This window comes from Myotis daubentonii, chromosome 2, assembly GCF_963259705.1.
Source record: "Myotis daubentonii chromosome 2, mMyoDau2.1, whole genome shotgun sequence".
Classification (NCBI taxonomy): domain Eukaryota; kingdom Metazoa; phylum Chordata; class Mammalia; order Chiroptera; family Vespertilionidae; genus Myotis; species Myotis daubentonii.
In genome coordinates, this window is record NC_081841.1 from 460615 (window position 1) to 488611 (window position 27997).

Below are 27997 nucleotides of genomic sequence, written 5' to 3' on the forward strand. Positions count from 1 at the left end.
CACCGGCGGTTTTGCGGGTCGCGCGGCGGTGACGCGCGGCGGCGGGAGTTGCGGAGGCGCGCTCCTTTCTGCGTCTGGCCCGACCCCGCGGACCCTCCCGGGCCCCGCGCCCCCTCCGCGGGCGGCGCCTCTCCCGGCCGCCCTTCTCGGGCCCCGAGGGAGCGTGCGGGGCCGGAGCGTCCACCGAGTGCCGCCCGCTCGCGTCTCCGTCGGCTTGTCACGGTTCTGCGGGAGCCACCGGTGCGTGCTGACGGGCCCCGCTCCAGCTCCAGCTCTGCGCCTCCGGCCGCGGCTGTCCGGCCCGGGGAGCCGAGCGGGGCGGGCATGGCCAGCATCACCCAGCTGTTCGACGACCTGTGCGAGGCCCTCCTGCCCGCGGCCCCGGCTCCCCTGCGCCCGCGCGGCCTGAGCCGCCGGAGGGCCAAGCAGAGCCTCAAGCGGGCGGCCTACAACGCGCTCTTCGCGCACCTCTTCCAGGAGGAGCCCCCGAGGCCGCCGCCGGGCCGCCCGCGCCTCCCGGTGAAGAACAGGGTCCTCATGCTGTCCTTCGACCTGCGGGTGGGCGGCCTGGGGCCCGAGGCCGACCGCCTGGAGGCGCTGGTGGAGAAGCTGGAAGCCGCCCCGCGCTGTCCGCTGGGGGAGGTGGGGTCGGCCCTGGACCTGCTGGTCCAGCTGGCGGGCACCGGGCCCCCGCAGGCCCTGCCCCGCCGGCGGGACCTCTTCCTGAACAACAAGCACGTGGGGAGGAACGTCCCCTACGGCGGCTACGACTGCTACGCCCTGAGCGCGTTCGAGATGGACGTGCAGGCTCTGATCCGCCGGGAGGAGTACCTGTGTCAGGACACGGTCCAGAAGGCGCTTCAGGTGATGGAGGCCGCGCCGGGCACCGGCCTGCCCACGGCCCGGCTCTGCTCCTACGGCGACCCCGGCGGGGACAGGTTCGAGAGAGACACCCGCGTCTCGCTGTTCGGAGCCCTGGTGCACAGTCGCACCTACGACATGGACGTCCGGCTGGACTTGCCCCCCGTGCCGGACAGCGCAGACCTCTCTGGACTGGCCATCAAGGTGAGTGCCGCCCTCCTGCCTGCGGCGCCCGGGGCCTTTGGAAAGGCCTCCCTGACCGCCCTTTGGTCACGCGAAGGGAGTCCAGGCCACTTGGGGGCTGAGCTGTGGGAGGCCGGGCTGCTGCCGCTGCTGCCCACCCCCCGGGCCAGGACGCCGCTGCCGGCCGCAGGCCCAAGCAGGCGCCACAGGGTGTGCTGTTCAGGCGTTACTCTGCCCTCAGAGGTGCCGCTTAAAGTGCAAGAAGACTTTCAGTGCCTCAGTCACATAAGCCACGTTTCAAGGGCTCCGTAGCCACGTGTGGCAGACAGTGTGTGCTCCTGTACCTGTAGTTTTACGCGCCTTTTCCACCTGTGCCTGGGCTTTGGCATACATCATCGGGCTGTGTGTTTTGTGGTTTTACGCGGGTCCCCGAAGGAAGAGACGCACTTCGTTGCTCACTCGTTCCCTTACTACGAGACCTGTACTAGCAGGTCATTTGCAAACACGCACGACGCTGAACACTGTGGTTCGCATACGTCTTTCCGTCTCTAGTCTGATCTTACGCTGGTTCCCCCAAACTGAACTTCCAGAGCGGATGTGTTTCACTGTGAGTTACATTGAGGCTGACATGTTGTGTGAAGTTGGAAGTTGAGAACCTTAGTAAGTTAATTTCTTAAGTTGTGTGATGGGGGCGGAAGCGCTGTGTATGCATACGTGCACACGAGGATCAGCAAACATTGTCCGGTCTTTCCTGTGCGAGTGACCGTGTGAGGCCCTGGAGTTCCCATCACGGGGGAGCTTGGACCCAGAGGCACATGGGCTGCTTTCTCCTTCGGCCTGGTCTCCAGGTGCCTCAGAGTGTGGATCCGTCCGAAGACGAAGGGTTCCAGTCAGCATCCAACTTGACTCCCGACTCCCAGTCTGAGCATGGCACGACCCCGGAGATCGACCCCTGGGACGCGGTGCTCACCTACGAGGCCAGCAAGCGGAGGTGCTGGGAGCAAGTCGGCTGGTACGTGCGCCTTGGCCTGCCCCCCTCCGGCACGCGAGTGTGCTTTACCCAGGGAGCCCGGGTGGCTACTGGCAGAAGCCGCTGTGGCAGGACTGGGGGCCTGGGAGTCTCGGTCAGCCTGGTGCACAAAATCATCTTTGTTCTGGGAGTTGAGCGACACGCTGGGGGCGGGGCAAGGACTTGCAGCTTCACGGCGGTTCCCACGGTGCTGGCCGCTCTGCAGGCCCCACTTCCCAGCTGGAGCAGAGCTGCTTGCACCCGAGCTCACGTCTTTACCACACGGGTTCCAGTCTGAGGTGTGCGGGTGCGGTCAGGGCTGGGGTGCCGACGAGGGCGCTTTCTTCGTGCCCATTGTCGTCCACGTCGAGAGCGAGGGGAGCGCTGCTCTCGGGCTGGTCACTGTGGCGGCGGCAGTGTTTCCTTGGTCACCACTCCGCCGGGCCCAGGGCCTCTGAATCTGCTTGTGCTTGTGTCTCGAATCCTCCCGGAGGGGACGGAGGCCTTTCCCGCAGCTTCGCTTGCTGAGTCATGAGAACCTGTTTCCATTTAAGCCCCAGCCCCCTGGTCGGTTCCTGCCGTGGCTGTTGAGGAAGCCGTGTCCCCACCAGAAGCAGAGCTGGCTGTCCCCGCACGGCCCCTGGGCTGTCAGCTCTGCCCCTGCCCCGGGCCGCTGGCAGACCCACCGGTCTCCCTGAGGGTTGGTCTGCAGGTGCCGCCCCTCCTGGGGAAGCCGTTCCTCCTGTCGGGCTGAGCCCTCCGTGGGGGTGAGGGGGGTTTTAGTTTCTTTCTTTTTTTTTTTTAAATATATTTTATTGATTTTTCACAGAGAGGAAGGGAGAGAGACAGAGAGAGTCAGAAACATCAATGAGAGAGAAACGTCGATCAGCTGCCTCCTGCACATCCCCCACCGGGGATGTGCCCGCAACCCAGGCACATGCCCTTGACCGGAATCGAACCCGGGACCCCTCAGTCTGCAGGCCAACGCTCTATCCACTGAGCCAAACTGGTTTCGGCTGGATTTTAGTTTCTTGCATGGGCTTTTCTCCCTCGGCTCTGAGTCCGGGGGCGAGGGGTACGGTGGTGTGGGGATGAGCCTGCAGGAGTGGGGCAGGAGCCGTGTGCTCCCCCTGCCCTCGGAGTCGCGAGTTGGAATGTCCAGCCGCTTGGAGCCCGTGGATACTATTTGAGTTGCTAGACCTAAACCCAAGGCTCTTTGGGGAAGAGGAGAAAAGAGCTGGTCAGGTGTCACAAGTGAGAAGAAAAGTTTCAGAAAGGCCTGTATTCCTGGCCTCTGCTTACTAAGAAATCACCTTTTCCAGTGGTTTTAAAAGATAGTTTTTTCGCTGAAACCGGTTTGGCTCAGTGGATAGAGCGTCGGCCTGCGGACTGAGGGGTCCCGGGTTCGATTCCGGTCAAGGGCATGTGCCTGGGTTGCGGGCACATCCCCAGTAGGAGATGTGCAGGAGGCAGCTGATCGATGATTCTCTCTCATCGATGTTTCTGACTCTCTCTCTCTCTCTCTTCCTCTCTGTAAAAAGTCAATAAAATATATTAAAAAAAAAAAAAAGATAGTTTTTTCATACTTTCCAGGAGAGGTTGTTGGTTTTCAAAGGAATATTTTTCAATGTACCGTGTCTGTGGCTGATTGTAATGATGTGACTGTGCTGGGTGAGGCAAAGCCCTTGGTAGTGCCCAGTGCCCAGTGCCCAGAGCCACACTCTCAAGACCCAGTGTGTCTGCTTTGTGCTGGCCCGGCCGGCGTGGCTCAGTGGTTGAGCGTCGGCCTATGAACCAGGAGGTCACAGTTTGATTCCCAGTCAAGGCACGTGCCCCGGTTGCGGGCTCGATCCCAGCAGGCGGCGTGCAGGAGCCAGCTGATCCATGATTCTCTCTCACCATTGATGTTTCTATCTCCCTCTCCCTCTCCCTTCCTCTCTGACATGAAAAAAAAAAAAATCATGAGGCCGCTCTGTCCATCCTTTGTGTAGTATGCACATAACTTAAACTTGCACACTTTGACCGTTTTTAAGTATACAGCTCAGTGGCATTAAATACATTCACATTATTGTGCAGTCACCACCACCGTCATCTCGAGAACTTTCCATCTTCCAAATTGAAACTCTGTCCCCATGAAACACTCACTCCCATCCCTCCCCCAACCCCTGGCACCACCATCCTACCTTCTGAGTCTGCCACCCGGGCCTCCTGTGCGGGATCTGCAGGATGTGTCCTTCCTTGTCTGGCTTATCTCACTGAGTGTAGCTTCATCGGGGCCGGTGGTCGCAGGTCCGAACGCCCTTCCTTTGCAGGCTGAATACTCTCCCGTGTGTTTTAGTCCACGCACCGGTCGGTGGACAGACACTCGGGCTGCTTCCACCTTTGGGCTGTTGCGCATGTGCTGCTGTGCACACGGGTGTGTAAGCCTGGTGCTTGTTTTTAAGATCAAGCTACGGTGTGAGTGTCGGTCGTCCTGAGGACCATCATGTGGGCCCAGTGGGTGCTGGGGTGGGACTCTGTGTGGATTGTCTGGACCCAGCGCAGCGGTGCTGAGCCCACAGAGCTGACGGAGAGGCTGGTGGCTGGTCGGACACACACCCGCTCTGTTTCTGAGACGTTGTGTTGTATTGAGTCACTTTCTCCTGCCTTTTGTTCGTGTGGTTGAGGTGCCCGTGGCTCTGTCTCCACAGCCCCCCCGGCCACAGAGAAGAGCCCTACCTCACGGAGGCGGGAAGGGACGCCTTCGACAGCTTCTGCAGGCTGTGCCGAGGGGAGCTGCAGGTGCTGGGCGGCGGCCTCCCGCAGGCCGCGCAGCCCGCGCTGGTGCAGGAGTGCGAGCTGGTGAAGGATGTGCTGAACGTCTTGATTGGGGTCATGTCTGCCACGTTTCCCCTCTGCCAGGTAAGGGGCACACGGTCACTGCGCCAGCACAGGGCTGGTGGCTGGCCCTGCCCGAGCACTCCACAGGGCAGGAGGAGGCGGGTGTGGGGAGTGGATGGCCTCAGCCCCAGCGCCAGGCCGGTCTCTGCGGCACCGGCAGGGTGCATTCTCATTTCAGTCCTAAAAACTGCTCATTTATTAACGTCCTTTTCGGACGGAACAGAGTAAGATGTTCGTTGCTCTCATTCATTCTGACTGCGCGTCACAGCGATTGATTTCCGTGTGCACTGTCCTTGCATTCCTGAGATGAACCCCTTCATCGTGGCGCATCGTCTTTTTAAAAATATTTTTACTGATTTCAGAGAGGAAGGAGGAGGGAGAGAGAGAGAAACATCAGTGATGCCCTAGCCGGTTTGGCTCAGTGGATAAAGTGTTGAGCTACGGACTGAAGAGTCCCAGGTTCGATTCCGGTCAAGGGCACATGCTGGGGTTGTGGGCTTGATTCCCAGTTGGGGGCGTGTAGGAGGCAGCTGGTTAATAATTCTCTCATCATTGATGTTTCTATCTCTCTCCCTCCCTCTTCCTTCCTCTCTGAAATCAATTAAAGAAAGAAAGAAAGAAAGAAAGAAAAAGAAAGAAAGAAACGTCAGTGATGAGAGAGAATCATTGACTGGCTGCCTCCTGCACACCCCCTACTGGGGATCGGGCCCGCAGCCAGGGCATGTGCCCTCGATCGGAATCGAACCCAGGATCCTTCAGTCTTCAGGCTGATGCTCTACCCACTGAGAAAACCAGCCAGGGAAAGCATCGTCTTTCTAATGTGCTGCAGGATCCGGTGCCTTAGTACTTGAATGAGGACTTTGCATCTGTGTTCACAGGGGTTTGGCCTGTACTTTCTTTCCTGGTGATATGTTTATCTGACTTTGATTTGGGACAGTCCTGGCCCCTTAGCATTAGGGACTCTTTCCTCCTCTTCAGTTTTTGGAAGAGTTTGAGAACAGTCACATAAGTTCTTTAATTATTTGTTAGAAGTCACCAGTGAAGCCATCTGGTCCTGGGGCTTTATTGTTTGGGGAGGTTTTTTTTTGCTTTTCTTTAAATTATAGCAAAATACACCCAACATTTATCTTAATGTGTTGGGAGGTGTGCTGGTCTGGCCTGTGGATAGTGAGGTTGCTGGGGATGCCTGCGGCGCCCACCGGCCTGTACTGCCGTGTGGCACCCCCCCCCCCCCCCCCCCCCCCGCACCTGGCCGGGCTGTGGCTGGACGGCCCTGTCGTTCCTTGGATTTCAGGACACACCTCGGCAAGAAACCGTCGGGGACCTTCGAAGAACAACGTTGACTCTTCGCAGGTCTCGGGGGGTGGGCTCACACAGCAAGGTCTTGTGGGGAGAGAGGAGGAGGAAGGGGATTGGGGGCTCTGCCTCCATTGGGGTCGAGGGTAGGGGTGCCTCAGGTTTTGTGGGTTCACTCTTTATTGGTGAATTTAAAACATAAGGGTGGGAATCAGGGTGCAGGAAGGGAGAGCTGGGGTCGCTCAGGTGGGCCGTTATCTAGGTCCCCAGGGTTCCTAAAAGGCACTTTGCCGATGGGGCTGCCTGGTCTCGTGTTTTGCCGGCAGCCTCGCTGTGCAGCTGGCACGTGCGCTCAGGGCTCAGGACGGGACTTCCTGCACAGGTGTCCCGTCAGAGGGCAAGTTAGAGTTTCCTTTTTTTCTTGAGGCAGTTTTGCAAGTTGTATATTTCCGGGAATTTGCCCATTTCATCCAGGTTATCTAATTTGTTGGCAAAGAGTTGTTGATGGTGTTTTCTTTATTTCTGTAGAATCAGTGGTATGTCCCACTATCGTTGCTGATTCTAGCACTTTGCCTCTTCTCTCCTTTAAGTCATCTTTTTCTTAGTCCTGCTAATGGTTTGTTGACTTTGTTGATCTTTTCAAAGAAACAACTTTTGTTTTCATGGTTCTTTTTACTGTTTCCAGTCCATTCTCTTTCCCGCTGCTCTCACCTTATTTCCTTCCTTCTGCTTTGGGTTCAGTCCCCTGCTTTTTCCAGTTGCTTGAGGTGTGCAGTGCAGTTATGATGAGGCGTGTTCTTGACAGGCGCTTGGGCTGTACGTGTCCTTCTGACGCGCATCGCTGCGCCCCTCGCGGTGCTGTCAGCGCCCCTCAGGCTGTCTCCCTTCTCTGGCTGCAGACAGTGAGGGGGGAGCGTGCTGGGCAGAAGCTCTGCGTTGTCCGTGACTCCTCTGACCTGACCCAGGAGTTGGGGTCGGCTCCGACGGCCTTTTCTGAAGCTTGTGCTCCGAGAAGGCTGCTCGCTTGCTCTTTCCGCGTGGTGTGAAGGGCGCCCTGTCTCCGCACCTCCCGCAGGTGGCCTGACATTTAAACGTGTGCTCTTCAGTGTGGCCAGGGAGTGTGCACCACTGGGTGGAGTATGCCTGGTGGCCACCTGCTTTTTGCCTTGGAGCTTCCTGTTTGTGTGTCTTACGCTCTCTGGGCAGAGCCGTGGCTGGGTGCATGGGGGGAGGGGTCTTGGACATCTGGCCTCAGTGACCCCTTCTTCGCCCTCTCCAGCCGACTCAGGCCTTCATGGTGAAGCGGGGCATCCACGTGTCAGGAACGTCCCCCGAGAGCATCAGCAGCCTCCTCTCGGAGGTGGCCGAGTGCGGGACCCACTACGCACGCCTGAGCCACTTCTCTCTGCAGCCCGTGCTGGACGCCTCCTGCAGCAAGGGCCTCGTGTTCCAGGTGGGCCTGGCCCCTGAGGCGTGCGGCCTCCCCGGCCCCGTGCACAGGAGCTGGGAGAGGGCCTCAGGGCTGCCCGCACCACGGAGCCCTGTCTCCTGTCGCGCCTGGAGCCTGACGGTCCCTCTTCAAGAAAGGGGTTTCACCAGCGTCACTTTACTGGGAGCCTGGGAGAGTGGGAGGCGGGCGCGGCCCACATTTGGGGGCCTGGGCAGTACCAGGTGGGGTGTTGGGCCCAGGCTGCTGTTCCCCACCGGGTCCCTGGTGCATCTTACGCGATCAACACAGTGGATTTCCCTTATTTGGCGAGTTGAGTTCCAGGAGCTGGGGCTGGACCAGGTCTCCCTGAAAGCCTTCCAGCTGCCCCTGCGCCGGGTACAGCCCCCAGGACAGCAGTGCAGCTCCATGGGAGGGACAGGCATCCAGCGGAGCGGGGCATTCTGGGAGCACTGACAGAAGTGCCAGGAGGAGGGCGGAGGAGGAGGGCACCAGGCCCAGTGGGGCTGGGCTGCGAGTTCCCTCATGGTTTGGTACTGCAGGGGGTAGTCGGGGTGGCAGGATGCGGTTCAGGTGTAGTTGGGCCCATGGAGAAGGGGTGGGGGTGGGGGGCAGAAGGAAGCTGACCCAGGCAGACTGCCCCGCCATCTGGGACATGAGGGCAGGCCCGCCGTCTCCTCGCTGGTGGGGATGGACACTGGTTCTGGTGGGTCCTGCAAAGGCGTGAGCTGAGCTGGGGCCATGCTGCGCAGCACGCACAGTGCCCACGTGTCCCTGAGGCGCTCTCGGCGTCAGCCTGTGTGCAGTGCTGCCCCTTTCCAGGACCCCCAGGCTCACTTCCCAGTTTCCTGGCGTGGCTGGTCTTGGCTGCAGGGACAGGATTTGCAGAGGGCTTGGTCCTAGCTTCCCGCTGGGCTGGGGTGCCTGGGTCAGGGAGGTGGGCGGGGATACACAGCTGCCCATTGGGAAATGGAGCCCAGGGTTAGGGGATAGCAGCCGAGCTCTTTCCTAGCACCAGTGACCCTTCCAGCCCTGAGCTCGGCTGTGTCTGTGTGCCCAGCCGCCTCCCTCAGTCCTCTTGTCCAACAGGCCTTCACCAGCGGCCTGAGGAGGTACCTGCAGTATTACCGGGCGTGTGTCCTCTCCACCCCGCCCACTCTGAGCCTCCTCACCATTGGCTTTCTCTTCAAGAAGCTGGGCCGGCAGCTCAGGTGAGCACAGCACAGCGGACAAGCGTGGGGGGCTGGGTGGGGCCTGGAGAACAGCCCTCCTGGTAGGTGTCTGGACAGTCCTTGCCCAGCCGAGTTCCTCAGGTGCTGGGCCTGGGCGTGTGATGCTGGCTTGAAAGGGCCCTGGTGCTGGGAAAAGGCGCGGCTCCCATGGTGGGAGCTCCCGCCCGAAGGGCACTCAGGAACCAGTTAGCTAGCCAGGTGAGCGTCTGTCCGGCAGGTGCCAGCTGGAGAAGAGGGGGTGCAGGGCTGGGGGCCTGGGGAGGTGAGGTCAGTGGAGAGGAGGCCTTCCAGGCCGAGGGGAGGAGGGCGGAGGCCCCGAGGCCTGGAGACGGGCCAGTCAGGGAGGTGGGCGGGGATACTGTGCTGCACAGGGACTGCCAGGGTGGAGAGGGCGGGGGGTCTGGGCAGGGGCTTAGCAGTCATCCCGGCCAGAGCAGGCAGCCACCTGGTGAGGTGGTGGGAGTACAGGAGGGGCTCAGGGCAGAGCCCAGGTGCGGGGAAAGGTCAGCACTCAGTGACGGGAGCCCTGGCTGAGCGGGAGGAGGGGAGGTGCATCGGGTGCCCGTGGAGGGGCCCCGCAGGCGCTGAGGTCTGAGATCCTTGACGGGCAGCTGATTTTAAAGCCAGAGGGTGAAGATGGGCGGGAAGGGCTGGGCACATTCTGCTCACCTGCCTTCCCCCAGCCTGGGCTCTGAGCACCCGCCCTCACCTGGCCTGTCTAGGTACCTGGCTGAGCTCTGTGGTGTGGGCACCTGCGGAGGAGAGACCCGAGCTCCTTTCCCCACTGTGAGTCATGCGGGATCCAGGAAAGAGGGCAAGGCTGGGTGTGAATGCCGGGCTGCAGGTCCCCTTGCCGTGCGCATGCGTCAAGCCCCACCCTTGGCTGTCTCCAGGGCGTGAAGCTGCTCTCCTACCTCTACCAGGAGGCCCTGGACAACTGCAGCAACGAGCACTACCCGGTGCTGCTGTCCCTGCTCAAGACCAGCTGTGAGCCCTACACTCGGTGGGCGTGGGGCCCGGGGTGGGGCGGGGCGGGGCGGGGTGGGGCGGGGCCACACTCAGTCTCCGCAAATTCTTGAGTTGAATTCCCTTGTCCCACACCTGCCGAGTGCAGGGATGTTAGATGGGGAGGGGGCGGCATAGTCAGGGCTTGGACTGGGCTCCCTGGGCGCACCCCTCCACCCCGTGACTGCCCCGCCCACCTCACTACTGGCCCGCCCACCCGGGCAGGTTCATCTACGATTGGGTGTACAGTGGGGTCTTCAGAGACGTTTACGGCGAGTTCATGATCCAGGTGAACCAGGACTACCTGGGCTTCAGAGGTAGGTGGTGGCTGGCTGCTGGGCTGGGCCTCTATGCCGCCCGGGGGTCAGGGCGGTCCTGGACGCAGGCCAGCCTGTGTCCCGTCCCCCTCAGATAAGTCCTACTGGACCCACGGCTACGTGCTCATCTCCAAGGAGGCGGGGGACTGTGTGCCCGCCTTCCTGAAGCACATCGCTCACGACGTGTACGTCTGCGGGAAGACCATCAACCTGCTGAAGCTCTGCTGCCCTCGGGTGAGTGAGGCCCCCATGCTCCCCACTCATGCTCTCCTCGCCCTGCCTCTCGTCCCTCTGGCCTCTCAGAGCTGAGGTCCAGACCTGTCCCCCGAGACTGGCCGTCTGTCCTTATCTCTGGGTCAGCACGTTGGAGCTGGGACCGTGGTGACTTCTCCCTCAGGGTCCCCTGAGTTCCATGAGGGGCTCCTGCCTCTGGGCCCGTGTTCACAGATGGGAGGGAAAGCAAAGGCCTTTCTGAGGCCGAAGGGCAGGGGACCTCGCCCTCCCCCCTCCCCCTCGTCCTCGTGGGAGACGGCCCCTCGGGTGGGGAGGGGCTGCAGCTGCAGGAGGGTGGACAGGCTGGTGCAGGGAGCTGTGTCTTGGGCAGAGGCTTGGACAGAGGCCTGTGCCAACGTACACGTGGCCAAGGCCCAGGGCGGCAGTGGGTGTGGGTGGACGAGCAGCCTGTTGGAGAAGTGCTGCCCGATGTCTGAGCAGAGGCAGGTGCTGGCCTGGTGGGCCTGGGGCTTCCAGGGGCCAGAACTGTGTGGAGGCTGACCAGGCGCCAGTGTGGGGCCAGATGTGACCTCGGAGCCGCGGGGGATGCCATCCCCTTGGTTAAGGAGTGAACTGCCCATGTGGGTGACAGAAGCAGGGAAGCAGAGCTGGGTGTGCGCATGCGTCAGCTGGGCTCCCGGTGGGGTCCCCTCTGTTGCAGCATTATCTCTGCTGGTCTGATGTCCCCGTGCCCCGGATCTCGGTGATTTTCTCCCTTGAGGAGCTGAAGGAGATTGAGAAGGACTGTGCCATCTACGTGGGGCGGATGGAGAGGGTGGCACGCCACAGCTCCATCAGCAAGGAGGAGAAGGTTCGAGGACCATCGCCCTGGGGGCTTCCCTCACACCCTCCTCCGCCCCAAGGGGTGCTGGGTGTTGGGTGTGCACGTGGTGCTGCCCTTGGCGCTCTCTGTCCTGGGGGTGTGTCTGGGCAGGGGCTCTGTCCTCTCTTCTCCCGGAGCTGGCCCTCCATCCCTGAAGGACGTCACTCCGAGCTCCTTGGTCCCTTCCAGGGCACACACTCAGGCCTGGGGTCTCAGCCTCAGATCCCGTGCAAGACCCTGCCAGCTGCCCTGACAGGAGCCAGTCTTGTCACTGTTCAGGACGGTGGGGGGCGGGGTGCACTAGCCCTCGCAGCTGGGGCTCTGTCCCTGGGGGAGTCCACCTGGGGCCTGAGCAGCCCGTTGCAGGTCCTCCAGCCCAGGGGAGGGGCGGAGAGGGGAGCTGTGGTCACCGCCGGTCTTTTCCAGGAATTACGAACGGAGATCGCTAAGCAAGAGTTAATCGTCCAGGCCCGAGAAGCGGCGTCCAGGGTCCTGAGTGCACTGAGCGGTGCGTGTGGCTCGGGTCCCCCTCTGGGGTGCTGGCGGCCGCCTGTGGGGGCCCCTCAGGATGGTGCTGTCTCCATGCAGATCGGCAGATGTCTGAGCGGATGGCCTTGGACGCTCGGAAGCGAGAGCAGTTTCAGAGGCTGAAAGAGCAGTTCCTGAAGGACCAGGAGGTGGGCTGCGGGTGCTGGGGGCGGGGGCTTGCAGGGCCAGGGTCAGCCGTTGAGGCTGCGGGTGCTGGGGCGGGAGCTTGCAGGGCCGGGGTCAGCCGTTGAGGCTGCGGGTGCTGGGGGCGGGGGCTTGCAGGGCCGGGGTCAGCCGTTGAGGCTGCATGTGGGGTGTTATGCAGCGACGCCGGGCGGCCCGGCAGGAGGAGCTGGACGATGACTTCAGCTACGCCCGGGAACTCCGCGACAGGGCACGGAGGCTGCAGGCCCTGGAGGAGCAGCTGGAGAGGAAGGCGAGGTAGGGTGGCTGTGGGGGTGGCACTCGGCTGACCCTCCTCGGTGAGGGCACGGCAGGCCCTGTGACTGGTTTGATCTTGGTGATGGTCGGTTTACTTTTTATTTGGAAAACTTCCAAGTAGTCGTCTGACTCCGAGCACCCACTTGGCCTCAGTGCTCCTGGAGGTGGACATGGGCCCGTGCGTGTGTCCTCAGCCCCAGAATGTCTGCTGGGTGGTGTGTGTGGGTTGGTGTCCAGGCAGATCGTGCTGGCTTGACCCTGCCTCTCGTCTGTTTAACTTCAAGCCTGTTAGCCTGACAGAGTTGGGCATTTGTCCAGCACAGCATCCGACAGTCGGTCTCTTACTGTGTCCCACCCGCGGGGTCTGAGTCCCCCAAAGCCCAGGGGAAGAGCTGGGAGCAGAGTGGCCTCTCAAGGGGTTCTTTGTGGGAGGGGCTGTCCCTTCCTGCTCATGGCCTTGGTGGCCCGACCTCAGATTGTTTGTAGAGCTGAGCCCTGGAGCCAGTGATGTACGCACACGTCTGTGCGTGTGTGTGCGTGCGCGCCCGTGGGTATGTGCATGTGGGGAGAAGTTACTCTCCTTCCGTCTGTGCAGCTGAGGAAGGGAAGTCGCCCCCAGAGGGCCCTTTGCCTCAGACAGCGCAGAGGCGCATTCTGGTGTTCGTTCAGCATGGGCAGAACAGCCAGCTGGTGAGGCCCCTGCAGGAGCTGTGGGGGTGCAGAGGGACCAGCTGGGGGCAGGGGAAGGTGCCAGGTGTGCAGACCACCTGCCCGGGCCTCTGTCATGGAGAACCCCCCCAAGGGGAGCAGCTGGACAGTGTGGGGTGACTGGTGACAAGTCCTCTCTGCATGTGGCTTCAGGCAGGCGCTGGTTGACCATTATAGCAAGTTGTCTGCAGAGGCAGCTCGTCGAGAGCAGAAGGCGCTGTGGAAAGTCCAGAGGCACAGGCTGGCGAGCGCGCGGGCTCGCTTTCTCTTAGAAGATCAGGAGCACATTCAGGTGTGTCATGGGCCACTCTTCCCTGGGCTTTAGGGGCTCCAGGACCCCCTGAAACTTCATGCAGACCTGCATGCCCTTCTGGGGAAGGGATGGTAACTCCCTTCACTTGCTCGGAGAGGCGGCTGGGAAGGGGCTGTGAGGGCGGCCTGTAGGCGAGCTGCACAGCCCTGTGGTCTCAGTGCTGAGGCTCCGGGCCAGGTGGCTCGGGGCTGGGGGTCAGGTCTGCTCCACCTGTGCAGCTGCCGCCTCACGCCCTGGCATTGACTTTCAGGCCATGCTGAGAGACGCCTCCGAGGGGAGGCCCCCAGAGCCGCCGGCGGTGCTCCCGAGTGCGTGCTCCCAGGTGAGGGGCAGGGCACTTCCAGGGCATGTCACGTGGGCTCTGAGCTGGGGGCCCAGGCCTGTGCTGCCCAGGGGACACAGAGGGTGCCTGTCCTGTGTCCCCACAGTCCCCAGAACGGAATTTGGGGATAGAGCTAGAACCAGGGGACCAACGATGCTCTTGTGTTTCAGGCCTCGTCTCTGGGCCCTGGGCACCCCGATGGAGGTGGCAGCTGTGATCCTGGGCGTGCAGAGCAGCATGTGGCCGCCTGGGATGGCCCAAGCCGGCCAAGGGAGCTGACGCCACAGCCCGTCGAGCCTCCAGCACTGAGGGCCTGCAGCGGCTCAGAGCTGGGAGCAGGCCTGCAGCCAGGACAGGCCGAGGGGCCAGGGCTGTTCTCTGCAGGCCTCAGTATCCAAGATTTCCTGCCCACAGGCCAGGGTGCTGAGCAGCCTGGGGACGCTGGGGTGGCCCCTGTCTTGGAGGAGGCCCTGCAGACCATCGGCTCAGATCTGCGCGCCTCTGCTTCGTCAGCCACAGTGGGCACGGGCTGCTCGGGGCCACAGGAGTACGATTTCAGAACTGTCCTGAGGCCAGCTCTGGTCACTTCGGCCCCAGGGTCCCTCCAGACGATGGGAGGCAGCTTAGGCTGCGAGGGGCTGCAGCTGTGGGGGGACACTCACGAGTTTAGGCTTGACACCTGTGTCCCGGATGGGCAGGTGGCTCTGCCAGACCCATGCCCACCCAGGAATAACCTCCCCGAGGAGGGGAGTAGCCAGGCCATGGGGCAGCCTCTTGGGCATGTGTCTGAGGGTGGTATTCTCACAGGGGGCTATGCTTCTGGAATGGCCCCCTCCCGGCCACGGTGGAATGTCCACGGACATGTGTCTGATGCCAGCATCAAGGTGGGGGAGAACGTGTGGGACATAGCATCCTCACGGCCACGGTGGAACGTCCACGGACACGTGTCTGATGCCAGCATCAAGGTGGGGGAGAACGTGTGGGACATAGCATCCTCACGGCCACGGTGGAACGTCCACGGACACGTGTCTGATGCCAGCATCAAGGTGGGGGAGAACGTGTGGGATGTGGTGCCCTCTCGGCCACGGTGGAACGTCCACGGACATGTGTCTCAGTCACAGGTGATGCTGGGGGCGCCCCCAGGGGAAACCCAGCCTGATACGCCCAGGCCCCTTCAGAGCCCCTCTGACCACGTGTCCCAGCCTGGCCTCAGCCTGGGAGCACAGAGTCCCACCTGGGAACATGACTCACAGCTGCTGGCAGAACCGGCCTCAGTCGGCGCCCGCACTCAGGTGGCTGGCTCTGGGGAAGAAGGTGGCCTCCAGGCCTTGCCGGGTGCCGAGGCCGGACCCAGTGACGTGGGAGATGGCACCCCTGAGCCAGGTCAGTGGGTCTGCAGAACTGTCCTGTCACTGGTAGTGTCTGAGTCCAAGATGGGGAGGAGGAAGGGCGAGAAGTCTGCTGTCCTGGGACTTGGGAGGTGCTGCCCCATAGCAGGCACTGGCCCCTGACCCCCTCCTGGCCCATTTGTGCCGCTCAGGCCCAGGGAGGAGTGTGGACACCGAGGACGGCTCTTCACGTCCACCTTCCAGCCCACAGGTCAGGGCAGAGGAGGGGGGGCTCAGGGTTGGGGGGCCACGCCCCGCCTGTCCTTCTCTTTGGGACAAAGGGAAGGGGCATGGTCGTGACGCTGGGTTGTCTTAGGAACGTGCAGCCTCCCTGAGCAGCCCGGGCCTGGAAGAGGAGGCGGAGGACGGGGCAGTGGCCAGGCGCCAGGGCAGGGAGCAGGCCTACCTGGCAGGCCTGGTGGAGCAGTACCGCCTGGAGCAGTACCCGGACAGCTACGAGGCCATGTGTGAGTGGGCGCGTGGTGGGAGGGCGAGGGGGCGGCCCCTGGAGGCCCTGGGGTGACATCAGCTGTGCTGTCCCTGCAGCAGAGCCCAACGTCGCGCGCCTGCTGCACCACGGGCTTCCTCGGGCCTTCTCCCTCCCCGAGGACACCCGGGGCCCGCTGGGCGCTGAGGAGACCGCGGTGCAGCTGAGCGAGCTGCTGCCGCTGCCTGTGCTCATGGAGCACTCGGTCACTGCCCCGCTGGCCGCCCAGTGAGTGCCCGCCCACCCCATGGCCCCGCCTCCTCTTCCCCCGCCCACCCCTGGCCCCGCCACCTGCCTGACCAACCCCCCCCCCCCCCCCCAGCGTGTCCCTGGTGAACAAGGCGGCCGTGGACTACTTCTTCGTGGAACTGCGGCTCGAGGCGCACTTCGAGGCGCTGCGGCACTTCCTGCTGATGGAGGACGGCGAGTTTGCGCAGTCCCTGAGCGACCTGCTCTTCGAGAAGGTGAGCCCGTGTGGTGGGGCGGCGGCGGGGGCGGGGCCGGCGGCGGGACGGCCTGGGGACCTGCCTCCTCTCCCGCAGCTGGGCGCCGGACAGACGCCCGGGGAGCTCCTCAACCCGCTGGTGCTCAACGCGGTGCTGCGCAAGGCGCTGCAGTACAGCTTGCACGGGGACTCCCCACTCGCCGCCAACCTCTCCTTCGCCCTCAAGTTCCTGCCGGAGGCCTTCGTCCCCAACGCCCCCGATGTGCTGAGCTGCCTGGAGCTCAGGTACAAGGTCAGCAGAGCTGGGGGGGGGGGGGGGGGGCTGGGCCGGGCCGGGCCGGGCCTCCGGGTGTGCTGAGTCCGCCCCCTGCAGGTTGACTGGCCCCTCAACATCGTCATCACCGAGAGCTGCCTGAGCAGGTACAGCGGCATCTTCTCCTTCCTGCTGCAGCTGAAGCTCATGACGTGGACGCTCAAGGACGTGTGTTTCCACCTCAAGCGCACAGGTGAGGCCCGCCCACGCCCACGCCCCCCCTCAGCTTCTGGTGTTGGCCATGCAGCAGCTGCTCATCCCTCTGCCCAGCTCTGGTGAGCCCTGCCGCCGGCTCGGTGCAGTTCCGCCAGCTGCAGCTGTTCAAACACGAGATGCAGCACTTCGTGAAGGTCATCCAGGGCTACATCGCCAACCAGATCCTGCACGTCACCTGGTGCGAGTTCCGGGCCCGGCTGGCCACGGTGGGCGACCTCGAGGAGATCCAGCGCGCCCACGCCGAGTACCTGCACAAGGCCGTCTTCAGGTGAGGCGGGCAGAGGGGAGGCGTGGCGCCAGGGTTACCCTGAGGCCGGGTCACCCACCGGCAGCATCGCCCTTGCCCCCCAGGGGCCTGCTGACGGAGAAGGCGGCTCCCGTCATGAACATCATCCACAGCGTCTTCAGCTTGGTCCTCAAGTTCCGCAGCCAGCTCATCTCCCAGCCCTGGGGCCCAGCCGGTGGCCCCCACGGCGCCGAGCACCCCAACTTTGCCCTCATGCAGCAATCCTACAATACCTTCAAGTACTACTCCCACTTCCTTTTCAAAGGTGAGCCATCCCCCACCCCCACCCCCCACTGGCAGGTGGGCTGCCGGCAGGCATCCGGGCAGGAGGGCAGGCAGGGCCCCACCCGCCCCCTCGCCGCTCCCCCCACCCGCCCCCTCGCTGCTCCCCCCATAGTGGTGACCAAGCTGGTGAACCGAGGCTACCAGCCCCACCTGGAGGACTTCCTGCTGCGCATCAACTTCAACAGCTACTACCAGGACGCCTGAGCTGCTGCCTGGTGCAGGCGTGTGAAGGTGCCCCCGGCGGGCCCAGGTCGGCTGGGGTAGAACGACCACACAGACGGGCCTTGGGAGCTGCTGGTTTATTAGGGGCGGCTCCCAGAAGCAGGAGCCGGCAGCGCCGGTCCTCCCAGGCTGCCGTGGGGGTTGTGGCTGCTGTGTCCTCCTGGGTCCGGTCCCTCTGCTGAGCTGTCCTTGCGTGAAGCAGCTTTTTATGGGGAGCGCGCTGCTGGTGGGACTGGGCGGGGCTGCTGAGTCGGTGTCAGACAGAGACGGGTCAGGTCCTGACTGGACGTCCCTGCCCTCATGGAGAGACGGGGTGTGGGGCTGCTCGCTGGCTGGGCACCGCCTCATGGACTCAGTGTCACTTGGGGCCTTGGGGGCCTCCTGGCCTCCAAGGCGGTTACGAGGATCAGGTGACACACAGCTCCGCTGCCCAGAGCGGGGGCTTGCTGCTGTAGGAGAGGCGCCTCTCTGCCGTGCTGCCGGCCCCCTCAGGCTCAGCGGCCTCCAGGACCTCAGCGGCCTCCCCCTCCCTGTGGTACGGGGCCTCCAGCAGCTTCAGCACCCGCCGCACCTGGAGAGGAGCAAGGGGAGGTTATTGGGGACCCCTCCCTCCCTGGCCCAGCCCCTGCTGCGGGACCCAGGGAAGAGGAGGGACTGGCGGGTCCTTGCCTCTGAGAAGTCTCCATTCTCGGCAGCCTCGATGGCATTCTGCGCGATGTAGTTCCGCAGGACGTACTTGGGGTTGTTGGCGTGCATGACACGCATGCGCTCAGCCTGCCAGGCGTCCTCGTCAGCGGCGCCCTCCCTGTCCCGCTCCAGCCTGGTCCTAGAACCACAAGCCCCTTGGCAGCAGCTGCAGCTCCCCGCCCCCCCCACCGGGTTCCCAGAGATGGTCCTCGGCTCAGCACTCTGCCGACCTGCACGGGGGGCTGGACTCACCCAAACTCCTGCAGCCAGTCCGCCCAGCGGCCCCTGTTCCTGCTCAGCAGCTCGGCCGGGCTCAGCTGCTCCAGCCGCGCCTGCTGCTCCACGCGCTCCAGCTCCTTTGTGACGTTGGCCCGGGTGCCGATGAGCGCGAAGAGCTGCGGGTTTGACTGCGCCAGCATCAGCATCATGGAGAGCTGCCTGGGGTGGGGAGCGGCTCTGGGTGTGTCCAGGAGGCTGCAGCGCCCCACCCTGGCTGTGGACCATAGCCTGGGGCTGCTGCACACCTTGACGACTGTCCCAGAGGAGGGATGGCCTCACCTGCCCTGCTGCACTCCCTACAGCCTGGCTGAGGGGAGCCCAGGCCCCACGGGTGAGGTAGATACGGGCACCTGCCAGCTGGCCACCCTTGTTCAGCAGCCCCTCCCTGTGACGGGCACAGCTGCACCAAGATGCCACAGACCGACTCAGGCGGACCCTGGGGTGGGCAGGGCACCGACTTCTGGGAGAAGTTCACTGCAGTCAGAGACGGGTCCTGCCAGCCAGTCCACCCTGGGTCCCGAGGCATTAAATTCCTCTCTGATCAGCCTGCAGGCTTGTTTATTAAAATGCACAACCACGCCTCCCGTGTCTTGCCCTGAGTGTGGGTCGCACCCCAGGGACATGTGTGCTCTTCCCAATGGGAGATGGTGCAGAAAGTAGGGCCCAGTGGGAGCCTGAGGGCCACTGAGAGCAGAGACCACCAGCCCAGGCCCTGGGCCTCCCCACCCAGTGTCAGTGTCACTGTCCTTTCCTCTGACCACCACTCGTTCCTGGGAAGGGAGCAGCTGCCCGGGCCCCAGGTGTCCAGCCAACTATGTCAGCACCCCCGATGTGCAGCCCTTCACACGCTCTGTTCTAAATGTGTCTCCTTTTCTGGAAACAAATTCCAAAGAAGCAGGACCTGAGCACCCACCGGGGGTCCATCTGGGGCCGAAAGGCAAGCCGCAGCTCCTCCAGGGAGGCGCACTGCTCCGTCAGCGCAGTCAGGAACTCGGCCAGGCCCGGAGCCTCGGGCCCCACTGGGAAGGAGCTCAGCAGGTAGAAGGTGTTTGTGAAGTCGGCACCTGGAACACGCAGCTGTTCAGGTACGGGGAGGCGGAGGCCAGGCTCTGCTGCCCTCCTGCAGTATTACCTACGACAGGCCGACCCACACTCCATCCTACGGCGGGAGCCGCACTGCACTGCGTTGTCAGGCCCAGCTGTTCCTCAGCCACTACTTGACCTGACAAGTCCTCAAGGTCCCCAGCCCCAGTTTCTTCATCTGTAAAATGGGTACAGTAGCGAAGGCACTGGGGTCGGCCCCTGACCTCAGGAGCTGCAGTGTCCCCAAGCCCCCAACACATGCCCAGCAGAGAGCTCAGCAGGACAGATGCCCTCAGTCCTCGGTCTGACCTGTCAGAACACAGTCATCGTAACTCCCAAGAAAACCTCCAGCCCTGGCCGGTTTGGCTCAGTGGATAGAGCGTTGGCTTGCAAACTGAAAGGTCCTGGGTTCGATTCTGCTCAAGGGCACATGCCTGGGTTGTGGGCTCGATCCCCAGTGGGGGACTTGCAGGAGGCAGCTGATCCATGACTCTTTCATCATGGATGTTTCTATCTCCCTCTCCCTTCCTCTCTGAAAGCAATAAAAAATAAAAATAAAAAACCTCCAAAACCACAAAGGAAACAAGGGAATGAATTCAGTGTGTTACCAAAGAATCAACAAAACACAAGCAGCAACGGAGAAAATGAGGGCAAATGGTGTCAGACGACAAATAGCCAATTGGCAGAAGTGCTGCTTTCTCAGGAATCACAAAGTGAATGAGTTAAACTCCAATCACCAAGCAGGGATTAGCAGGATGGCATAAAAAAAGATCCAACTACACCACCACCTCTGAGACTCACTTTGGAATGAAGCCGAGAGTGAAAGGTTGGGAAATGTGTCCTGCGCAGAGAACCTAGAAGCTGGTGGCCCTGACGTCAGACGCAGTCGGGTTTGGGAGGAGCTGTATGATGTGCTCGGACGTGGACGTGCCCCTCACACGGCCACACGCACACCGAGTGGGAGCTCCTGATGTGCAAGGCGAACATCCGCCCAACTGAAGGGAGAACCAACAGTCCTGTCCACGTCCAGCAATGGGTGTGGTGTCCAGACGGACGTTCAAGGACCCAGACCCCACACGCCAGTAAACACACTGGACCACAACACTGCCCGTGGGAGCCACACGCTCCCCAACAGACCACGGTGGGCCACCAGACAAGTTCTAGTACAGTGAGAAGGGCTGCTGGTATCTCCGCCAGCCACAGTGGAATGAAGCCACAAATCACAGGAGGAAAATGGAAAATTCACAAATAATGTTGAAATCAGCATAACCCAAGGGCCCATCAAAGAAATCACAAGGGCAATGACAAAATACGCAGAAAGACACAGGAGCACACCATGGACGCCAACTTTAAAAGATCTCTCATCACAAAAACAGTGTGTAACTATGTGTTCCCTAGACTCACCGTGATCATGCTGCGTATACACAAGTATCACATGGTGGTGTGCACCTGAGTGAACATGTGTCAATCACATCAATTAAAGACCTCAAATCAATCACCTGATATCATACCTAACAAACTAGAAAAAGAACAAAGCAAGATCAGTAAGCAGAAGGGAAGGAACTAAAGATTACAGCAGAGATAAATGAAACAGAAAAACTGAAAAGAGCAACAAATCGATAAGCTTAACTACACTGACAAAGAGAAGATACAAATAACTGAAATCAGAACCCGAAGACTAAGATTACAGTGAGTAATTACATGCCAGTAAATGAGATGACTCTGGTGAAACTGGGCCAGTTCCTAGAAACACACATTACAACTGACTCAAGAAGAAACAAAACCTATAGTTCTGTAACTCGTAAGGAGACATACCGAATTCCCGATCTAACACTTCCCGAAAAAGAAAAGCCCCGGACCTGACCCTTCACAGGTGAGTTCTGTCAACCACCACTCTAGCCGGTGTGGCTCAGTGGACAGAGCCAGCCTGCGGACTGAAGGGTCCGGGTTTGATTCCGGTCAGGGCACAGGCCCAGGTGCGGGCTCGGTCCCCAGTGGGGGGCGTGCAGGAGGCAGCCGGTCAATGATCCACTCTCATCATTGATGTTTCTCTCCCTCTCCCTTCCTCTCTGAAATCAATAAAAATCTATTTAAAGAATTATCACCAATCCTTCTCAAACTCTTCTGAAGAACAGGGAACTCTTCCTGATTTACTCTGTGAGGCTGGCACTGCCCTGACACCAAAGCCACCGATCCTGCAAGGAAAGAAAGCGATAGGCCAATGTGCAGGACACCAGCGAAGTCCATCTATTCGAAGGGCCAGGCACCATGACCAGCAGGGTGTGTCCCAGGAGCGCAGGGGCTGGGACCTCCATCCCAGTGTGAGGGGCAGGGGGCTGGTCTTTGGGAGGCAGTCGGGTCATGAGGGTGGGGCCTCCCAGGGGGACTCCTGTCCTTGTGAGAAGAGACACAAAGCTCCACCCTCCCTGCTCTGCCCATGAAGACCCAGCGTGGAGGCAGCACCTGTGAGTGAGCAGCGGCCTCACCAATAAGCCCCCACGCTGGCACCGCCATCTTGGCCTCCAGCCTCCAGAGCGGAGACACGTGGCAATGGGCTGAGGCCCGCTGGTGGCCATGTGTTCTAGTTCACACAGACTGAGGGTATGAATGAAGGCGCACAGCCACGCGGTCGTCTCAACTGACGCAAAATGGCAGAAGCACCCAAACGAAACAGGCATGAGGAGACGGTCCGCCTGCTCTGTGGTGGCAGACAGGACGCTTCCCCTCCCGCCAGCCGGAGCTCTGGGCCAGTCCACACGACGGGCCCCCTGCTGAGTGCAGGACCGAGTGTGGGACTGAGGGCTGTTTTCACAGCAGCGAAAGGGCCAGCCAGCCCGCGGCATGGGCGGGTGGTGCTGAGCACAGCGGGCCGTCCGCACAGCGCAGCGGCCTCCGCCTCGGTCAGCACGGGGCCTGCAGGACCCGGTGCTCGCGATGTCAGCCAGACACACAGGGCTGTGGGATTCCACTTCTGTGAGGCCCGCAGGGTCACGGTCACGGGGACAGCGAGCAGGACGGGGTGCCCACTGGTCACGTGGAGTCAGTGTTCACTGGGGAAGATGGACAGTTCTGGACACGGATGGTGGGGCTGGCTGCACCACAGTGGACTGTACCCAACGCCCCTAGGGTGCACACCGAGGGACAGTGAAAGGTTAGCTTCACTCACGTACATTTCACCGCAGAGCGCGTACTGGGCCCACAGCGGCGTGTGCACCCGCCCCACTCACCGGTCAGGTGCATGGTCTCCAGGAGCTTGGCCACCAGCGCCGCGTCCTCCTCCCGCTCAGCCCGCACCAGGCCCAGCTTCCTGCGCATCTTGCTCAGGTAGTGCCTGTGGAACTCGGCGTCATACTCCTCGGCCAGGATGGCCTCGCCCTGCTCGAGGGGCAGCTCGGGCGCCAGGGCCTCGGCCAGCTTCTGCAGGTTCCACTTGCACACCTCAGGCTGCTTGCTGAACGCGTAGCGGCCGCCAGTGTCCGAGGCGTTGCAGACGTGGTCGGGGTCGTACCTGCCACGGGGAGAAGGTGCTGCCCACGTGGCTGCTGCTCCCCCGCCATCCCCCAGGAGTCCTGGCCCTCCGGGCTTAGCTCAAGGGCCCTGCAGAGTCCTCGACTTTCTCCTGCCACCCGCCCTGACGGGTCCACCTCCAGGGCAGGGAAGCAGAGTCCTGCCCGCCTCCTGGCCGTGCCCTTCAGTCCGTTTCAGGGCACGCCGGGGGGGGGAGCACCCTTTGAAAGTGCTTTTTCTCAGCTCGAAACCCTCCAGGGGACTCCATTGCTGGGAACACCGACCAGCTTGGCCCGCAGGCCCCTCCCCTGCCCAGCGACTGGGCGCTGTGGGGTGTGCCCACCTGTCCAGGAAGCCAAAGGGCCCGTAGTCGATGGTGAGCCCCACAATGCTCATGTTGTCCGTGTTGAGCACGCCGTGGCAGAAGCCGACACACTGCCACTCAGCCACCATCCGGGCCGTGCGACGTGTCACCTGGGGCAGGACGGGCCTGGTTGCTCCCTCCAGCCCCCTTCCCGCCCGTCTTCCCCTCCCGGGGGCGAGCTGTGCTCCTCCAAGGGGCCCTGGCACAGATCCTGTCATCTCGACCAGCACTCGGCCGTGGGGAGAACCTGAGGAGACTGCAGGAGGGCTCTGGCCCCCCCACACACCAGCTACTTCTATCTACTCACTGGTTTGGACTTTTACCAGAAAAATCATGAAGCCTGACATCCCTACGGCTCAGGCCCAACGGGAAGACCACGTGGAAACAAGGAAGTTACCACATCGTCAGGCAAAACCCTCCCTGGTCCAGGCACCTGTGCTGGGCCCGCCGTGCCCACGGGCTGCCCAGGAGGGAGGCTCAAATGGTCTGTGCGGCCACCAGCCCTGCTGCTCATGCCCCAGGTCCACTGCTCAGCACCCCACGCCGTCTCGAGGACATGCTGGCCACGGGGAGAGCAGGGGCCCCACAAGATATCCCAACGCCCTGTGTCCAGACCCTGGCCGGCAGGTGCCACCCTCCCGAGGCTGACTCCAAGCACTGACTGGGCAGCACAACGGATGCTCAGAGATGGCCCACGGCAGGTGTGAGCTGAGGGAGGGAGACGGTGCCACAGCAGTAGGCTCGCGTGGACAGCGCAGGACGGGCCCCCAAACACCTGCTTGGCCGGTGCCCACTTCTGGGGGAAAAAGGACTGACCCAGGGCAGGCAGGCCTGGCACCTCTGGGACCCACCTCACGGAAGAAGGCAGCGTTCCTCTGCACGGAGTCGCTGGCGTGCGTGGCCTGGATTTCAGGGTAGAAAGTGCTGACCACATAGTCCAGCATCTGTACACGGATGTCGTTCCTCCCCACGCTGGGGCCCGCACGGCCCGTGTGCTCATCCTCAGCCTTAAAGATCTCAAAGGACCCGAACCTGCAGGGAGGCCCGGGTTTCCACAGGTTAACCATGACCCGTCCCCTGGGGAAAAGCAGAGAGAGGCCGGGCCCCGGACGGCAGCTGACAGCGGACACCTGGGTCCGAACCACCAACCAGTGGTACGAGCACAACAGGCTCACTCTGGCCACACACTCAGCTCACACAGCCGGCCCAACCAGGACAAGGCCCCTGCACGTCCACCCACACCCAGGACGTGCGGTCACTGACACCTGCCGTGGGTGCTCAGGCCTGTGTCCCCTGGGCCGTGAAGGATGCCCGGAGACGTGTGGTTGTCCTGACAGGTGACTGCCAGCAGCAGGCCGGCCCTACAGCCGAGTGATGGGTCACAATGCCCGTGGTGCCACCGAGGGGTCTCCCAGGGTGAGGCCAACCGTCCCGGCTCCTGCTATCCCCGGAGGACAAGAGGGCCCTCTGGGGACTGGCCTGGTGACTGCCGAGCCATCGTGGGTGCCCGGACACACACATACAGGGCTGGCTCGGCCCCCAGCCACCTCCTGACACACGGGGTTTGATGCCAGGCAGCACAGTGACATCTGGACAGACAAACAGGCTCCTAGCAGAGATGGAGCCAGAGAGGAGTCCGCTGAGTGAGCGCGTGAGGGGCGCGGGCCTGGCAGGCCGGGAACAGCCCTTATTCGTCACGACGCTGCACGTGGCCACTTTCTCGGAGGGTTTCAGGCAGCTCCTGTCAGACTCTGAGGGAGCAGCCGGCTCTGTCGTGGCCTTTCCCAGACACCTGCTTGGACAGTCCCTCCGCCTGGCCCTGCACCCTCTCGGATGCTGGGGTGCCTGTGGACTCGCCGCCACGGCCTCTGCCACCCCATCCCTTCTGGCGGCAACAAGTGTCGGACAAGGAATCTGGGAGGGCATGACTGTCCACACCCAGGACGGGGCTCCTGACCCAGAAAACGCCCGGTACCTTCTGCCTGTGGGTCAAAGGTCTCCTCCACGGACAGCCAGCTCCCGCTGTCCTAGGGCACAGACTCTCAATGTATCCGAGGGGCACAAGCATGTATCCTAGGCCCGTAACCGAGCGCACGCACCGCCCACGGGAGCCGGTACCTGAGGAAGGTGGAGGCTATTCGCAACACGACCGCGCAGGGCTCGTGCTTGGGGTTGCCGTCGTAGAACGCGTCGCGCACGACCGTGGACTCTGACGTGACACAGGCGCCTGCCCGCGTGGTGGGCACCCCCAGGTGGAACATGGCCTCGCTGCACAGGAACTCCCGGACGCTGGACCGCAGGACCTTGCGGCCGTCAGCCTGTCTGGAATCAAACAGAGGTCACTGCGGCGCTGGCGGGGGCTCCGTGCAGACGCAGGGGCCGGGAACAGGGCCTGCTAACAGCCACTTGAAGACAACCCACAGCCGCTCTGACATCATCTCAAAATGTCGTGACGAGCCCCCGTGTTGTCCCAGGTCTGGAGCCAGAGTGAGCGCTTGGCCTGGAGCTGGAGGTGAAGGGCAGCGAAGGCCCAAGGACGCCCCACACGGGACCCAGCCTGCTGTCACGTCTCTCACACACACTCACACACTCACATGGAACTGCAATTCTAGGTTATTCGTTTTACAAAAACAACACACACAACAGTGCTCTTTGTAGCGGGGCACGACCTCGACTCCTTGTGTGCTTGGGCCTTTCTTTACACGAAGCCTCTTATTGCTAATAGACTTTTCCAGAACAGGTTGAGGTTCACGGCAAAACGGAGTGGAAGGTGCAGAGATTCTCATGCAGCCCCTGCAGCCCCACAGGCACCGCCTCCCCAGCAACACCCCCCCAGATGGGGCATTTGTGCCGACGGGTGAACCTGTACCGACACAGGGGCCGCATCCCCTGGCCCAGGCTTTACATCAGCGGCCTCTGTTCTCTGGGTTTGGACAAATGTATGATGACATGGACCCACCATGGGTGTCTCAAATCCTATGCCCCACCTATCATCCCTCCCCCATCCCGATTGTTCTATTGCAGCGGTTCTCCACCTTCTGGCCCTTTAAATACAGTTCCTCACGTTGTGACCCAGCCATAACATTATTTTCGTTGCTACTTCATCACTGTCATGTTGGCACTGTGATGAATCGTCCTGTAAATATCTGATCTGCAGGATGGTCTTAGGCGACCCCTGTGAAAGGGCCGTTCGACCGCCAAAGGGGTCACGACCCACAGGTTGAGAACCGCTGCTCTATGGTCTCCAGTTTTGCCTTTTCCAGAGCATGAGAGTTGGAACCTGACAGAGGAGCCCTTTCAGACTGGCTGCTTGCCCTTGGTCACGTGCACTGGTTTCTCCGTGTCTTTCGTGGCCTCATAGCTCATTTCTTTTTCGTGCTGGATAATTCGCCACTGTCTATGGACCACAGTTTCTCTCTCCGTCACCTGCCGAAGGACCCCTTGGTTCCTTCCAAGTTTTGGCAATTCTCAACCAAGCTGCCATAGCGTCCACATGTAGGCTTCTTTGTTTTTTATTTCAAGTCCCAGCTGTTCACTGCTGGTACATAGTAACTGACTTTTGTGTAGCAACTTTGTATCTTGCAACCTCGCTATATTGCTTAGGAGCTCGTTTTGTGGTCAGTTCTTGGAGACGCTGTGGGAAGGCGCCCTGCTGGGTCAGGCTGCCAGATGGGACACGCCCCCGCCCGCCCGGAGAGGGCTGGCCTGCGGGGCTGGAGGCCTGTGCGGGGACTGTGCCCCGGAAGGCAGATCCGAGGCCTCTGTCCCTCTGGCGGGCACAGCGGCAGCTGGCGGGCAGGCGGGGCTCAGCGCGGTGCGGGGCGCAGGCCCCGCTGGCATTTGGCGAAGCCTGTGCTGTGCGCGCGCCTGTCAGGTCACCAGGCTCCCTGCGCGCAGAGTCCTCGGACGGTTTGCGAGACCAGAACACGGGCAGCTGCCAGGGCTGCAGGCTCAAAGGCCAGAGGGGACGGGCCCTGGGCGAGCAGCCGGACAGGAGGCCGGGCCCAGCGCCTCCGTCCCGGCCTCAGGACCTCCCCACGGGCTGTTCCTTCAAGACGCTGCTACCCACGGGTCCGCCGTCCCGGGTGACATCTCACCCCAACCCGGGGAAAGCCCGTGGGCCTGGGCCCGCCCCCCGAGACCACCTGCGGGGGCGCCCACCTGGAGAAGGGCGTGGGGCCGGCGCCCTTGAGCTGCAGCTCCCAGCGCTCGCCGGCCGCCGAGCACACCTCGCCCAGGTACATGGCGGCGCCGTCGCCCAGCTGCCCGGCGAAGTGGCCGAACTGGTGGCCGCAGTAGCAGTGCGCGGCGGGCTCGGCGCCCGGCAGCAGCGCGTTGCCGCTGAAGAAGAGGGCGGCCTCGGCCTCCCGGGCCTCGCGGGCGGCGGCGTCGGCGGGCGGCGCGCCCAGGCCCAGCAGCGCCAGCGCGGGCTCCGACAGCGCCACGAGGCGCGGCCGCCGCAGGGGCGCGGGCCGCACGCGGCTGAAGCAGGCCCCGGGCACCAGCCGCGGTGCGGGCGCGGCGCCCTCGGGGTCCGGCGGCAGCGTCTCCACGGGCAGCGCGCGCAGGGCTCTGTTGTCGAAGTGCAGTCCCGCCAGCCAGTGGGGCGCCGGCTCCATGGCGGCGGCCGAGGTGGAGCAGGGCGCGGGCAGCGGGCGGCCACCGAAGAGCGGCCACAGGGCGCGGGCGGCCGGGAGCGAGGTCCCGAGCACGGCTTTGAGCGAGGCCATAAGTGGCGCCGCTGCGGCGGAAACCCCTCCGCCCCGACAGGAAGCCCCGCCCCGGACGCCTCGCCGC

At 62.5% G+C, this 27997-nt stretch overlaps 2 protein-coding genes across 4 annotated transcripts; one reads left to right on the forward strand and one right to left on the reverse strand.

Annotated features, from left to right (window-relative positions):
* Positions 1–8: 8 nt before the first annotated feature.
* On the forward strand, positions 9–18824 carry TUBGCP6 (tubulin gamma complex component 6). 3 transcript variants are annotated; one of them, XM_059681319.1, is made up of 25 exons: positions 9–1065; positions 1893–2056; positions 4744–4954; positions 7509–7682; positions 8766–8887; positions 9631–9694; positions 9802–9911; positions 10139–10230; positions 10325–10464; positions 11165–11314; positions 11753–11834; positions 11915–12003; positions 12180–12295; positions 13157–13295; positions 13567–13638; positions 13809–15021; positions 15179–15237; positions 15343–15493; positions 15573–15741; positions 15836–15977; positions 16056–16250; positions 16332–16464; positions 16542–16755; positions 16839–17038; positions 17171–18824. In XM_059681319.1, the coding sequence occupies exons 1-25, from the start codon at positions 325–327 to the stop codon at positions 17260–17262; spliced, it is 5034 nt and encodes a 1677-aa protein (XP_059537302.1). In that variant the 5' UTR covers positions 9–324; the 3' UTR covers positions 17263–18824. The 3 variants fall into 3 exon arrangements, 2 of the variants coding, with proteins under 2 accessions (XP_059537302.1, XP_059537301.1); XM_059681318.1 differs by having other exon boundaries at positions 15836–16250; XR_009451077.1 differs by lacking the exons at positions 16839–17038; positions 17171–18824 and having other exon boundaries at positions 15836–16243; positions 16542–16679.
* On the reverse strand, positions 17339–27980 carry SELENOO (selenoprotein O). Its single transcript, XM_059681331.1, has 9 exons — positions 27362–27980; positions 25319–25522; positions 24052–24232; positions 23180–23310; positions 22557–22837; positions 19160–19310; positions 18220–18405; positions 17950–18106; positions 17339–17851 (listed from the first exon to the last, which is right to left on the reverse strand). The coding sequence occupies exons 1-9, from the start codon at positions 27928–27930 to the stop codon at positions 17678–17680; spliced, it is 2034 nt and encodes a 677-aa protein (XP_059537314.1). The 5' UTR covers positions 27931–27980; the 3' UTR covers positions 17339–17677.
* Positions 27981–27997: the final 17 nt, after the last annotated feature.